This window comes from Filicampus tigris, chromosome 2, assembly GCF_054856515.1.
Source record: "Filicampus tigris isolate MCC_2025a chromosome 2, RoL_Ftig_1.0, whole genome shotgun sequence".
NCBI lineage: Eukaryota > Metazoa > Chordata > Actinopteri > Syngnathiformes > Syngnathidae > Filicampus > Filicampus tigris.
In genome coordinates, this window is record NC_141218.1 from 21,376,580 (window position 1) to 21,390,336 (window position 13,757).

At 40.3% G+C, this 13,757-nt stretch overlaps 1 protein-coding gene across 4 annotated transcripts; it reads left to right on the plus strand.

The window, feature by feature from the left end:
- Positions 1-2,355: 2,355 nt before the first annotated feature.
- On the plus strand, positions 2,356-13,693 carry LOC147151755 (uncharacterized). 4 transcript variants are annotated; one of them, XM_086017918.1, is made up of 11 exons: positions 2,356-2,484; positions 2,584-2,626; positions 5,315-5,457; positions 5,572-5,701; positions 6,626-6,889; positions 8,759-9,076; positions 9,161-9,327; positions 9,414-9,545; positions 10,087-10,137; positions 10,399-10,604; positions 13,032-13,693. In XM_086017918.1, the coding sequence occupies exons 2-10, from the start codon at positions 2,587-2,589 to the stop codon at positions 10,567-10,569; spliced, it is 1,416 nt and encodes a 471-aa protein (XP_085874044.1). In that variant the 5' UTR covers positions 2,356-2,484; positions 2,584-2,586; the 3' UTR covers positions 10,570-10,604; positions 13,032-13,693. The 4 variants fall into 4 exon arrangements, with proteins under 4 accessions (XP_085874044.1, XP_085874043.1, XP_085874042.1 ...); XM_086017917.1 differs by lacking the exon at positions 13,032-13,693 and adding an exon at positions 11,799-12,672; XM_086017916.1 differs by lacking the exon at positions 13,032-13,693 and having other exon boundaries at positions 2,358-2,484; positions 10,399-12,672.
- The last annotated feature ends 64 nt before the right edge of the window (positions 13,694-13,757 follow it).

Here is a 13,757-nt window from a genome sequence, read left to right on the forward strand (position 1 = left end):
GCTAACAAGGTGCGGCATGAGCATTGAGGTGTGATGGTGACTTCACACCGCACACAGTCGACTCCAAAACATTGATCCTAACCAAATATTCTTCTTATTCCATATTATCATTTTTGCCAAGAAAGCAACTGTATTATATTATTATATTATTATGAGATTTGTGACCTCTTGTATTGGCTGTTATTGTGCAAGTGTACCTACGACATTTTTGTTTTGCACGGTGGACGACTGGTTAGTACATCGGCCTCACGGTGCAGAGGTCCAGGGTTTGATCCAGGGCTTGACCTTCCTGTGTGAAGTTTGCATGTACTCCCCCGTGCTTGTGTGGGTTTTCTCCGGTTACTCCGCTTCCCTCCCACGTTCCAAAAACATGCATGGTAAGTTAATGGAACACTCTAAATTGTCCCTAGGTGTGTAGAATCCAATTATTATTTTCTACTTATTTGAGGAATCATTTTTCATGGCAGTTCAAATGTGAGAGAAATGATGAATCGTGTACTGTATTTTGTGGATATTTTGGCTTTCATTTTTGGAAAAACTGTACAGTAATATGATATCAGTCCAAACTTCACAGGATAACACTATGGGCCTCCAGGAACATGAATCTATTGTAATTGTTTTCTAATTATTTGAGGAATATTTTTTATGGATGCCGGCTCCGGCCTCCCTGTGTGGGGTTTGCATGTTCTCCCCGTGCCTGCGTGGGTTTCCTCCGGGTACTCCGGTTTCCTCCCACATTCCAAAAACATGCATGGTAAGTTGATTGGACTGCCTAAATTGCCCCTAGGTGTGATTGTGAGTGCGGATGTTTGTCTCTGTGTGCCCTGAGATTGGCTGGCAACCAATTCAGGGTGTCCCCGCCTGCTGCCCGAAGACAGCTGGGATAGGCTCCACCACGCCCTGCGACCCTTGTGAGAATAAGCGGTATGGATAATGAATGAATGAATTAATGTTTTTTATGGCAGTTCAAACGTGAGAAAAATGATGAATGGTGTACGAAATTTTGTGCAGATTTTGCCTTTATTTTTTTGAAAAAACTGTATAGACTTTGCCTTTAATTTTTGGAAAAACTGTAATATGAGTACAAACTTCACACGATGATAGAATGGGCCATCAGGAACAAGAATCTACTGGAATTATATTCTACTTATTTGAGGAATAATTTTTGTGGCAGCTCAAATGTGAGAGAAAAGACGAACGGTTTATTGTATTTTCTGCTGATTTTGCCTTTAATTTTGGGGAAAACTGTACGGTAATATGAGTCCAAAATTCACGTGATGATTGAATGGCAACAAGGAACAAGAATCTATTGTATCTACTGTAATTATATTCTGCTTATTTGAGGAATCATTTTTATGGAAGTTCAAATGTGAGAGAAATGATAAACGGTGTACTGTATTGTGTGCTGATTTTGCCTTTATTTTGGGGAAAAACTGTACAGTAATATCAGTCCAAATTTCACACGATGATAGTATTCGTCTCTAGGAAGAAGAACCCCTGGAATTATTTTCCACTTATTTGTGGAATGTTTTTTTTTTTTTTTTTTTTTTTTTTTAAGGCAGTTCGAATGTGAGAGAAATGATGAACGGTGTACTGTATTTTGTGCAGACATTGCCTTTAATTTTGGGAAAATGTACAGTAATATCTACTTAATTGGATTTTTAAAAAGTCTTCATTAGAGTAATTGTTTTATTTTTTATTTTTACAGTTAAGACATGCGGTTAAGCATTTACCGTCAGGTTTGGAATACGCGCGCACTTAAATTCTAGGAGCGGACAGTTGGACTACGGAAAAACAGAACGTGTGATGGCTTGACCGCAGTACCAAACTGCCAATTCCCCAGAGACAAAAAACAAAAACAAAAACAACAACAACAACAAAGGAAAAAGGCTTGCAAAGGACTTTGCTGAGCGCAAGGTCTGTGGACGAGCTTCTGCGTGAGTACTGCTCCTTTTTGTTATGAAGTGGGATTTAAATTAAATACTTGCAATCTATTGTTTTATCGATGCTGCGATGAGCCTTTTGCAGTTGTCTTGAGTGGCTGTGTGCGTGTGTCCTAGCGCGCGCGCGCGCGCACGTGTGAGCGAGGGTGCGTGCATGCGCTTTTGTTTTGGCAGGGGCCTGTGCACAAAAAAAAACATTGCACCGGGGCCATAATGTTACGTCTCTGGATGGATGGATATTTGATTTGATTTCTCACTTTGTGTTTTTAATCTCAAACGTTGTACTACACTTATTTTATATTTTTAAAAGATCAGTACACATTCTATAAGTGAAACACTTTGTAAGTTCTAAGTAAAATGTACTTCCTTACTTGCTAATGTTGTGCCCAGTGAGTGGCAACTGGCAACGTACAGTGTGCGCACATCAGACGCAGTAGTGACGCCCACATTATGAGAGGAAAGCCTCGCCCAGTTTGTGTTGTGTCCTTGCGATTACAGTAACTCGGCTTCTTTGAGGGGGAAAACGCCCATTAATACCCGCGTAAGTATAAGTTACTAATAAAATGCCGTATGTCAAAGCGGGCAGTTTTGTTCTGCGTTTATTGAACAATGCATATATCGCTGTGTTGTTTTTGTACAGATCATGTTGCGCGCATTCCTTCTGCTTCCATGCTTCCTCGGTGGTGAGTAAAAGCTCAGTTACACACAAGCAGTAACACACACACGCTATTATGGAAAGCCGTTGGGGCCTTTATTTAATATTCTTGATATCCAGGTTAATAGTAACCACTACTAGTGCCATTTTGTCCTGCTAGTATACAATTAAACTTGCTGTGCAGCACTAGTGACATTAAGGGTGTCATGCACTAATGGCCTGCTGGACCTTATTAGTAGCACAAAAATATCCACTAGTAAGATGTAGTAGTCCCACTAGTATGCCAAAGTCGTCCTACTAGTGTGAAAAAATGTCATTCAGTAATGGAAGGTAGTAAACGTTACGGGTAAGCGTTTGCCTAGTCATTCTACGAGTGCGCTGAAAAGTCTTGTTAGTTAGGACAGTGTGCATTGGTAAATGAGATGGATATCAAGGCTATGGAATTAAATCCTCCAACTGGTTTCCATACTTGAAAAAAACTCAATTCTGCCACTATATACTAAGGATGTCACAATATCGGTAATATTGTGATATCACGATGTTAATACTGTCACGATATATCGTTGTCGTCATGCCACAATATTAATAGCAGCAAATCTGTTTCAAAGCCACAGTTGCCACAGTTCTTTTCCATTTTTGCAATTCTAGTACCCTCTGGTGGTTAGTTTATTAGTGCAGTTTAATTTGATGCAATAAGACTCGCGCTAATCGCCAATAGAAGCACATGACTGGCCAAGCCTATTTCTTTGTGAATGCTGTTATCATGTACAAAAACTGAATGTTGTGATGTTTTTTTGTTTTTTTTACAGTATCGTGAGCTTTTTATATATCGCCAACCTCCCCACAATATAGTGATAATTATCATATCGTGGGGTTTATATCATGATATTATCGTATCACGACATTTGGATATCGTGACATCGGCTCTATACTAATGGTGCGAATGATTCTCCTCGCTAAGATGCGCAGTATTCAGAAACGTCTCTTTCCACTACATAAATGTTAGTCTCTAGTACAAAAATTTAAAAAAATACAATCTGGTAGAAACCACAAACTAAAATTTTCAAGTGTTGAGTCTATAATCAAACCCAGTTTAACAAAATATGATTCAATCTAGAAAACAACAAGGAATTTAAAAAAATGAAATGAAAATACAATTGGCTTTCAGTTTAATTTCTATAATTCTTTCAAATTACTGTGCTCATATATTAATTGGCCTTTCCCAATTCTGTTTTCAACTGTAGTAAAGAAAGTAAGTCTATTCAATTAGATTAATCAGATCTTTGACATTTGCTTCAACCTCGAATTACATAAGGACCCATTCAGCCCTAATATTTTTGCTCGGTTAAAGCACAATTCTAAATACAGAAGACACCCCCCCCACACACACACACACACACATTTCCACTTATTGGTGAATGACAATTGGTATTAATTTTTACATAACCAGCATTTTTTAAAAATTAGAATTTATACTGTGCTTACTAGCACACTATTTTCCTCTCTAGAAACAGGAGAAGAGCATTCCGTCCTTTTTTTTTTTTTTGCGGGGGGTGAGGGAGGTGGCGGACTGACGAAATGTAAGGACGGAAGCACTTTAAAGGGACGAGGTTAGGCGGGGTTGGAGGACGATTATTTTTATGAATAAGGACGGAGGGGTGATGACGGAAGGGTGCCCAGGTCGCGGACGGAGGATGGAGGACAGACTGGCAAAATAGGGTAAAGTGCCCATCTCTGCTAGAAACATTAATGAGATTTCAGACAAATCTCCCTCCAGAGATTTTGGTCTATGAGACGAAATGACGTCAGAACCACAGTAGGTTAGCCATTTTGCTTAAACAGCACATTTGCGGCTAGCTGTTAATGCTGGAGCCGCTGCTAAATGCTTGCAACAGGCGCCGTATAACACATTATCAGTGTAATTTAAGTCTTTTTTTTTTTCAGCGTCCTTAATTAATTAGCAATTGAAGTTGAATTCAGGACGACGTTGTGTTGTTACCGTCGGTAGCGACGGTTTGTGTCTGCAATACAAACGCCCCAACCGCAGTCATGAGTCGGGAAGATGAGTCAAGTCAGCCATTATGCTGCGACTCGCTGCCGGGAGCAATTTAAAAATAAAAGCGTACCAAGGCATTGATGTCAAAATATTAATTGGTGAGGTAAGGTTTATTTAGAATTTGGCCTTATCACCGTGTTGACCTTCGGGCAAATTCCAGAGCTGGGCATTTCCGTCTATGTGACGGCCCGTTCTGCCTATCTGCCAGTGACGGACACGTTTCAGGAGCTTTGGATAAAATGCAACACAGGATTCTAGTTAAGGTAAGCTGTTTTAAGACACATTTTAACACACACTTTAGCATTTTAGTTACTGATGTTTTGTGCTGAATGCGTCGTGCTTGTTGGGTGGATTTTTTATTTTTTTTAATTGAAGTTGGTAGTCGGAAACGCTAATGGAAGCCTGTCTAAAATGATAGTTGGACCGGCCAATAGACGATTACTATTTGGTCCGCCCTACAAAATGGCGGATAAACGGATGGCGTTAGAGTACCCCGGCTGTATAGGCGGAAGGCGATAAACGGACCTCAAATTTTTAGTAAAATGCCCAGCTCTGGCAAATTCATACCTTCTATGGAATATACTGCGCGCACCCCTAGTGTGCAGCGTGTTAAGTGTGTTCCCAACTTTTATCTCCTCTGTCCTTTGTGTCTAATTCCAGGTTCCTTTGGCTCACAGTATGAAGTGTGCTATGGTGGAACCTTTCGCTTTCCCTTCGATTATTCACCACCTGGATTCACTGGGAAGCTTTACTTCTCTCCGACGAATGGTGAAGCCAGAAGGCTAGTTCTTGAAAATGGCAAGGTGTGCATCTCTAAGTGTTATAATAATGATGAGTATCTCATTGGCATCCAAGAAATTGAAACTCAAACGTGATTAACTCATCCAAAACGTCTGCTGTGTTGTAACCCTTTTCAGGCGATGGACCCACGTTTCAAGGTTACCTCTGCAAGGCTTTCTCTGCAACACGTGACAGAAAAAGACAACGGATATTTTTCTGTTCCCTTTGGTGGCTTCTTTCTTGATCGCATCACACTGAAAGTTTTAGGTAAGATCATTTTACATTGATACGCTGACAGGTCAAACGGAAAAAGTGAGCCCTCGCTATTCACTGTTGCGACCACTCATTCAGGCCTCCCTTCCAAAAAAGGGGTTGTTGCGTATAGATGCATCAAGATGGCAGCAAAGCATTTAAAATGCAGAGAATCATAAAGCATCAACACCGTGCTTCCAGCATGTACGCAGTCATGAAGCCATGTTACTTAAATGGCTGTATTCAGTAAACAAATTATTATTAAATTAAATTCCACACACACACACAAAGAAATCACATTCACATGAGGCTCATCAATAATATTAGCAACATTGACATCAGATGAGTAAACAAATATGCGCACTATCACTTGACACAAATGGTATGAAATCATTAAAGTCACCTCTTTGTATTTACACACAAGAATAAATGTTAGGGAATACAGGCTAATTTGTAACAATGTAGACTACACACGCTATTCTTTAGTGCATTGGGAGAGAAGCAGTAATAAACTTTCAGTTTTGACTCACGGTGCATTCAGGGACCACCAAAAAAGCAGGACATCTCAAAAGCGGACAAAAAAAAAACACTATCAATGAATTAAACTAAAAAAAAAATTTTTAAAAGCAGATTCACAAATGCCAAACAACAACTTCGAGGAGGTTGACTGTTGTGCCCCAAAAAATCTGTACCACCACTTTTTAAACAATCAACAAACCAAGGTGAAAACAGTTGTTGTTCTGCTTAGTATTTTAACTCATTCACTGCCAGACATTTTCAGACCCTCGTTTACCCTACCTAACCTTTGCAAAAATGTGAAAGAATATAAATACATTCTTGGGATTCAATGGCTGGACTGTGAAAAGACAAATAAATTTGCCTTTGGCAGTGAATGAGTTTTAAAATAGACTAACCATTTTTTTCCCTCTCTGTTACTAGAATGTGCTGATGGGGTGCATAGGTATTACCACTCTAGGTATCACGTCGATATTCCCAGTAATGCAGAAATCCTGGAATTCTCCACGATTGAAAACCCGGACCCAGTAATCCTGTGGAATCGCACTCAGACCAGTGGTGCATCCAGGGGCCGGGTGAAGCAAAATTCCTGGGAAATGTCAGACCTTACGCAAGCTGACAATGGCTACTACAACTTCCGCAAAAAAGACAACACTTTGTTGTCAAGGAAGAAACTTACAATAACAGGTGAGTGTTAGTAGGATGTATAGTGAATGTTAGGGCAAGATGTTAATTATCTTGTAGTCTTGGCATACATGTGTCACTGTGATGTGGTTTACTCGGTCGTCCTCTTACATTCTAAAAGCACATAAAACAATCCATCCATCCATATCCAAATAATATAATCGAATATGGAGGCTGACTCGATCGCTCATTCTGTATCAGTGCCGTTTATTTGCGCTGAAGCGATTGAATATTTTTAGAATCAATTATTCTCTCCTTTTACCTGTTGACTAATTGGATAAAAAGAATTATTGCATGATAACAGTCAATATTAATACTCATAAAAAATTTTGCATATGAGCTGCAAGTATTAGTATTGTCCATTTTGGATCGCCATCCTCGCGTTCTACCCTGTAGCATCTGTGACTGAATGTGTGTGGTTTTAAAAGGCGGGGCATGGCCAGGTGAGAGACATGTGCGCCAGCGAATGAGAGTATAGTTGGCTGTTGTTAGCTCAGGTTAGCTAGTCTGCAGTTGCGTACGTGGATTTCCGTTGTGGCCGTTGAGGGTACTGTGTGAATGTGTTTAGTTAGGCTAGGTTCACACCGCATGCAAATGCGACCCAGATCTGATTTTTTTACCCATATTCAACCCGTATCTGATTTTTTATGACAGTCTGAACGGCTCAATTCCGATTTTTTCAAATACGACCTGGGTCGCTTTCGTATGTGGTCCTAAATCGGATATGTATCTGTTATTTTGCAATGCGACCGCGGTCTGAACAGCCAGTTTGCATATATTCAAATTTGACGTCATCCGGAGCCCAAAATACGCTCCGCGCAGGCGGAGGGGACGTTCTGACAGCAGGTGGATCGAATCTGCAAAGTTTTTTGGGAGTATCAGTATTGACTTTATATCCTACATTTATTTAATCCCACTTGAAACATGAAGCATAAAGTGGACATTTATGGTGTTAGTAGTAATTCAGCCACAGTTCAGATCGATTCATTTTTTACGCACGGTTATGACGTGACGTCATCGTTAATGATGTCTCCATGAAATGAGATAGAAAAGCCTCGCCTCGTAATTTCCGCTAAATATTGTATTTATTTCTACCTCCAACCGAGTCGCTTCACTGGAGAAATGCCCCGACACGCTGGACCACATTTACTTCCGTAAACAATACAGTGACGTTGTCTAACACCATTTTGTCTCTCTTAAGTTCCACTGATGAAATAGGATGATGTATCTGGCCACATACAGACACAGTTATTGTCTGAATCAAAGTGACCCCTGACAACCATTATCAAATAGTTTGATGGGAGTATGCGTTTTGATTGGTCACCGCTCAAGTGGCCTTGTGAGGAGGCAGAAAACAAAAAAAACACATTTGACTTTCTGGCCTTGACTTTCTTTTGTAATCGAATCATTGAAGTTAATTGTAGGGGTATTCAATATCACATTTTTCAGACCGATAGCAGCAAGAGTGTTCACTCTTGAACGCACACCAATACAGTTACCGAGTACCGATACCAGTCGTTCTTTTCATTTATCCATCCATCCGTTATTGGAACCGCTTATCCTCATACAAAATTTCAATTAACAAAATTTCAGATAATGGTGAACAAAGACCGGTCTATTTTTGTGACACACACGATGATTCACTTGTAGCACCAACAACTGGCATGAAGGACTTTTTTTTTTTTTTTTGCCGTAAGTATTGGTAGCTGATATCGGCATCCTTCACGAGTACCGATACCTTGAAATAAGGCCAGAACCAATACCTGGTATCGGTACTCACCCATCTCTAAATATGTGTTCGATGGTTTCAACCCTACTGTTTGTACTGAACTGTATCTTGTTTTTAGCAGCAGTCCCTTTTATTCCACACAGAGTACACAAACAATTATAAACCCAAGGAGGGTACACACTTCACCATGAAATTCGTTAAGGGCTTTACTCCTTGGGACATCACCTTCAAACCGAATGAACGTATGGACGACCGGGAAGCCATAAGAGTGATGCATTCTGGACGTTTGACAAATCAAAATGGCTACCGGCACCCGGAAGACTCACATTTTGAGGACCGACTTTCTTTGGAAAGTAGCAGCCTGGAAATACTTTCTGTGGAAGTAAAAGATTCTGGCGTGTACGAGTTCCGGGACAACAACGGCTTCTTGGGTTTTGTGGCCAACGTGGAGGTAGAAGAAGGTGAGATTGCATTTACCATTGAGAAATTTATCATATACGCTAACTATGTTTTATAACTCACTCGTCATCTCTCTGCTTCTACAGTACATACCCCTGCGTATGTTTATGTCATATTTTTTGTTGCCATTGTGGTTGCGTTTGGTATCTGCTGTTGCTGCATAAGAAGATGCTGTTGCAGAAAGAGTGCTTCCAAAACAAACGCTCCGCAAACGACTCAAGCAGCAGCACCGGCGCCTGCTGTGTATTACCACGTAGGTTGCCCCCTCAAATGGCCTCTCAGAATCACATTCAGAATTATTTAAAAAAAAAAAAAAAAAAATCCTTCTTGAAATCGCAGGGCACAAATCAACCCACAGGCCCAAGTTACTCTGTGGCGCCACCTTCTGGAACTCACTCATACCAGCCTGTGAATCCTGCCGTCCCAAGGGAACCTTCTGCTGCACCTGCACCCGCCACCGTCGGGCCACCCGTAATGTCTTTTTCACTTACAATTACAACCATCCATTACGTACATTGTTACTGTTTCACACACAAGTCACAGACGCAGTTTCATGTCAACAACAAGCAGCTTCATTTTACCGTGACAGTCACCCCGGGAACGTCCGAAAAGTACACAACAATGCTACCTGCTACCTGTACTTTAATGCAAAAAAATTAGTTAGGTAGTTATGTTATTAGCGCGATGTTATGTACCCTTTTCAACCATGAACAGTACTTATTTGTATACAAGAGTTCAATTGTGAACCCTGTAGGTTATATCACAAAACGTTGTACCTTGGAGAACAAAAATGAACACCGACCTAGCCTTTTTTTATACAATGTGCTAAGCAGAAGCTTGGATATGTGGGGCAATTTTGGGATTACTTATAGACTCCCAGTACTATTCAGGTTATTTACATACACATTTCTATACAAAACATCTTGTCTGCAGCATCTCATTAGATAGTTGTGGCTGGCAAGTGTACGACATCTTAATTGCAGCAGTGCTTAACATGCTGTTTCACTATCAGGCTTACAACAGAGTGGATGTCCATCCGGATCCGAACGCGGCACAACTTGAGGTACGCGGCAACACAACGTGCAGTAATTTGTTGTGTTCAGTACTTCACTATACTGTACTTGAATTTACATTTCAAGTCATGATACGTTCTGTGAGTGTACAGTGTCTATTATGTGATTTTCCAGACAAATGGCAAAAAAACAATTAATTTTTTTGCGCAACTTGACCTTGGCAAAGTGCTGATTAAACAAAAAAAAAAATCTAATGGTGATCCAAGTTCTAGTCCCTAGTTCTACTTACCAAGTACATTTCTGTTTTTCAGCCTCCTCAGGTTGTTGTTTCCACAGGGCAAAACGTGGCACCGGCTGATTGTCTCTCCTCGGACCCCGACCCAAAGTTCGAGGTCAAGGGGCTGCGCTTTTCCTCCAACCTTCCACTCACCTCTGACTCCACTTTTGCCAGTGTTTACACCTCCGATAAGCTCAACTTCTAAGGGGTGCACAACCGCTGGGACCATTCACACTGCAGGTGCAAATCACAAAGTGCATGTTGGCTATGAGACAAAGAAAACATCAGCTCCTCTATTACGGCACACCTTCAGGTCCTTCTTTAAGAGTGTGTGTGTCGGGAGGGCTTTGTTTTAATCGAGAAAACATGCAGTGTCATCAGTATTGATTCGTTTTGTGACGCTTTTGCTGGCATTTAAAGTTTATTGAATGGAAACTTATAGAGATCATCTTGTGCAGTGGTGGATTAACTGAAAAAACGTAGCATGTGTGGCCAAAAGTGGAAGAATTTTCAAAGAAAAATAGGCAAGTGCATTTGACTCAATTCGATTCATCGACCATGGGTAAAATATCAATTATTGCTATTTAAAAATATATATATTTTAATGGGATCTGAGCAAAATAATGCTGCTCTGAGTACAATATTTGTCAAACGTGGATGTAGCTCAACACAGTACGTCAGATTCCGTCATGTCGAAACAGATACAATATACATACAAAAAAAACACCAATTGCACACAATTCTTTCAATTCAATTCTTAATACAATTATTATGTCCATCTTTATACGACTTTTTGGGGTCCCTGGAAATGTAAGAGGCAATTGCCTACGTTTGTAATGCTAAGTCCGCCCCAGCGCTCAGTCATAACTGGCAATGAAAATCTCACATGCCAGCTACACCCAATAGGGGAAGGAAAATTATGGGCTAGACATGGGCAGAATACGGTTAGTTAAACACGTTTTCATTATTGACTGCTCTGTATTAAATGTAAAAGAGAAAGGGACCGAAAATCAGCCCAAGTAGTTCAGTCACCAATGAACGTGTGCAAATAATCCTAAATTTTATGGCATTGTCTCTCTCAGCCACTAAGGGGCTTTGAGTTCATTCATTTTTCCTGTTCATCAAGAAACATGCATGAGTCCTCGCTTAACCTACTATGCATGTTTTTGCAATGTGGAAGGAAGCCAAGCTAAAGTACCCGCGACAAACCTAGCATTGGGAAAACATGCAAATTTAACATAGGAGGGCCGGAACTGACATTTAGAGACAAAACCTCTCGACTGTGAGCCAGATGTGCTAACCACTAGGTTCACCGTGCTGCCACTTTGTGTTCATACAGTATTTCAATATGTCAATTGACTTCAATTGGCTATGTGATGCAGTGCATAATCACGTGTTGCTTTAATGTTCATGTTAACTTTTCTGATGTCTCAGGTCACATCTGCTGAGCTCATTGTCGAAAGTGGCTCTCAAATTGAACTCAGCACTCGAGGAACATGCTGGGCTCAGCCACACAAAACATTTCTAATCAGTGTACTCTGGTTTTTGCGTGCCTTTGGCATACATTTGCATCATACTTGTGCAATCTTCACTTTCACTTTAGAAAATTCTTATTTATACAATATGGATGCTGTTACTGATACTTTTCACATTTATAACAACTTTGGAAACTTTTTTTATCAACTTATTTTATCGTTGTGTAACAAATGCAAAACGTGTAACTGTATTTTAGGTAGTTTGAACATTGTGAAAAATGTTTTCAAGTCAAAGGCAACATCCTCAGATGCGTAGGACCAACGTTTTATCAACCAAATCAACAATACTTGTGCCTAATTTTACAACAAACTAGTGAACATTTTACATTCAGTCTTTCTTCATTTATAATCACTTCATGAGCTATAGAGCCTTTTAACAGCCATCATCTTCTGTAAACAAGCAGAAAATGCAAATTTAAGGCCTTATGTGAACAGGAAAAACCTGACCCTAAGTTTAGGGTGAAAATAACTACCTCATGTTTGGAAGCAGTTTTTAATTATTATTATTTTTTTTAAATCAGAACCAAAACTCAGACCTAGCTGCCTCATTGCTAAGAAATGTCGCAGACACACCCACCATTCATGTTACACGTGCAGCCGTTTGTCTGGTTGAATTCTGCTTTTTGCTCTTGTCACGTTTGATGCAATTGTCTGTAAATGCACTCAAGATTGATATTCAGCTTGTGCCCTGTCATTTGCTTGGGATTGTTTTATAAAAACATGTTTCATGGCAAATTGTGTCTAACAAGGTGTGCATTAAAGCTACTAACTCACGTGTTGTTGGTTTCTCTGATATTGGCAGAACCAGCGCTCTTGCCACGGGAGCACAAAGATTAATTCCGGTTGGTTAAAGAAATTAATAATTACGTTGGCTGACACTATTGAATATGAATGCTCATGTTAGGAACAAATCAATACAACTTCATGAAACTCATGGGAATTTACGTTGTAAATGTAGGTTCGTTTTTCTGAGTGTTTAACTCATGAACTGCCATTGACAAATTTGTCTTTTCACAGCCATTCAATCCCATGAATTGATATATTTTTTCAAATGTTAGGGTAGAAGAGGGTCAGAAAATGTCTGGCAGTGCATGAGTTAAGCCCTGACTTTCCACTGCTACTCTGTACAAAGTATGAGACCTTTCTCTGGGTTCTTCACTTGACCGTCCTTGACAAGCGGAGGAGGGATGTAAGACGGAACTCCAGAGGAAGTGTGACCAAGATGGTTGTCGTGAGCTCAGAGGATCACATCAACCTTTAGCTGACAGCAACAAGAAACCAAGCAGGTGCAGAAAGTTGTCAACGGCCCCCCCAAGGTCATCGTCGTAGGCGGACACCCACACGGTCTGGGTTCTCCAGCCACGGAAATAACTAGTGAAACATTTGTGCAGCGGAAGAGAGACGGGGAATGTGTCTGATGTCACCAAGTGGGTTTATTTACGCATTCTGTACAACAGTTTGAGTCACTCGCAGAGCCCTCAATGGTTAGACTGCTCTGATCTGGTGACATTTCATTGTACTGTGGTCAGCGTGGTCTACAGACCACCTTTTATTTTCAGGTCCAAACATGAATAGGGCTTAAGAATTCATCAAATTTGAATTGACATCACAATGGAGTAGAATGCGATTTTCAAATCGAAAGGGCTGCAATTTGAAGGGGAAAATGCCTAGATAAGTTCAGTGCTTAAGAAGTGCAGTCCACATGTTCATATAGCCTAAAGCCACATGTCTACATTATTGATGTAATCTGATTTATGACTTCTTGACTTGAAGTAGATAAACTCCTGCATATTACTTCATGGATCATTTGTCTTTTTTTTCCAAAAGCCTAGCCCGTAAGACAGAAACATTTATGTAT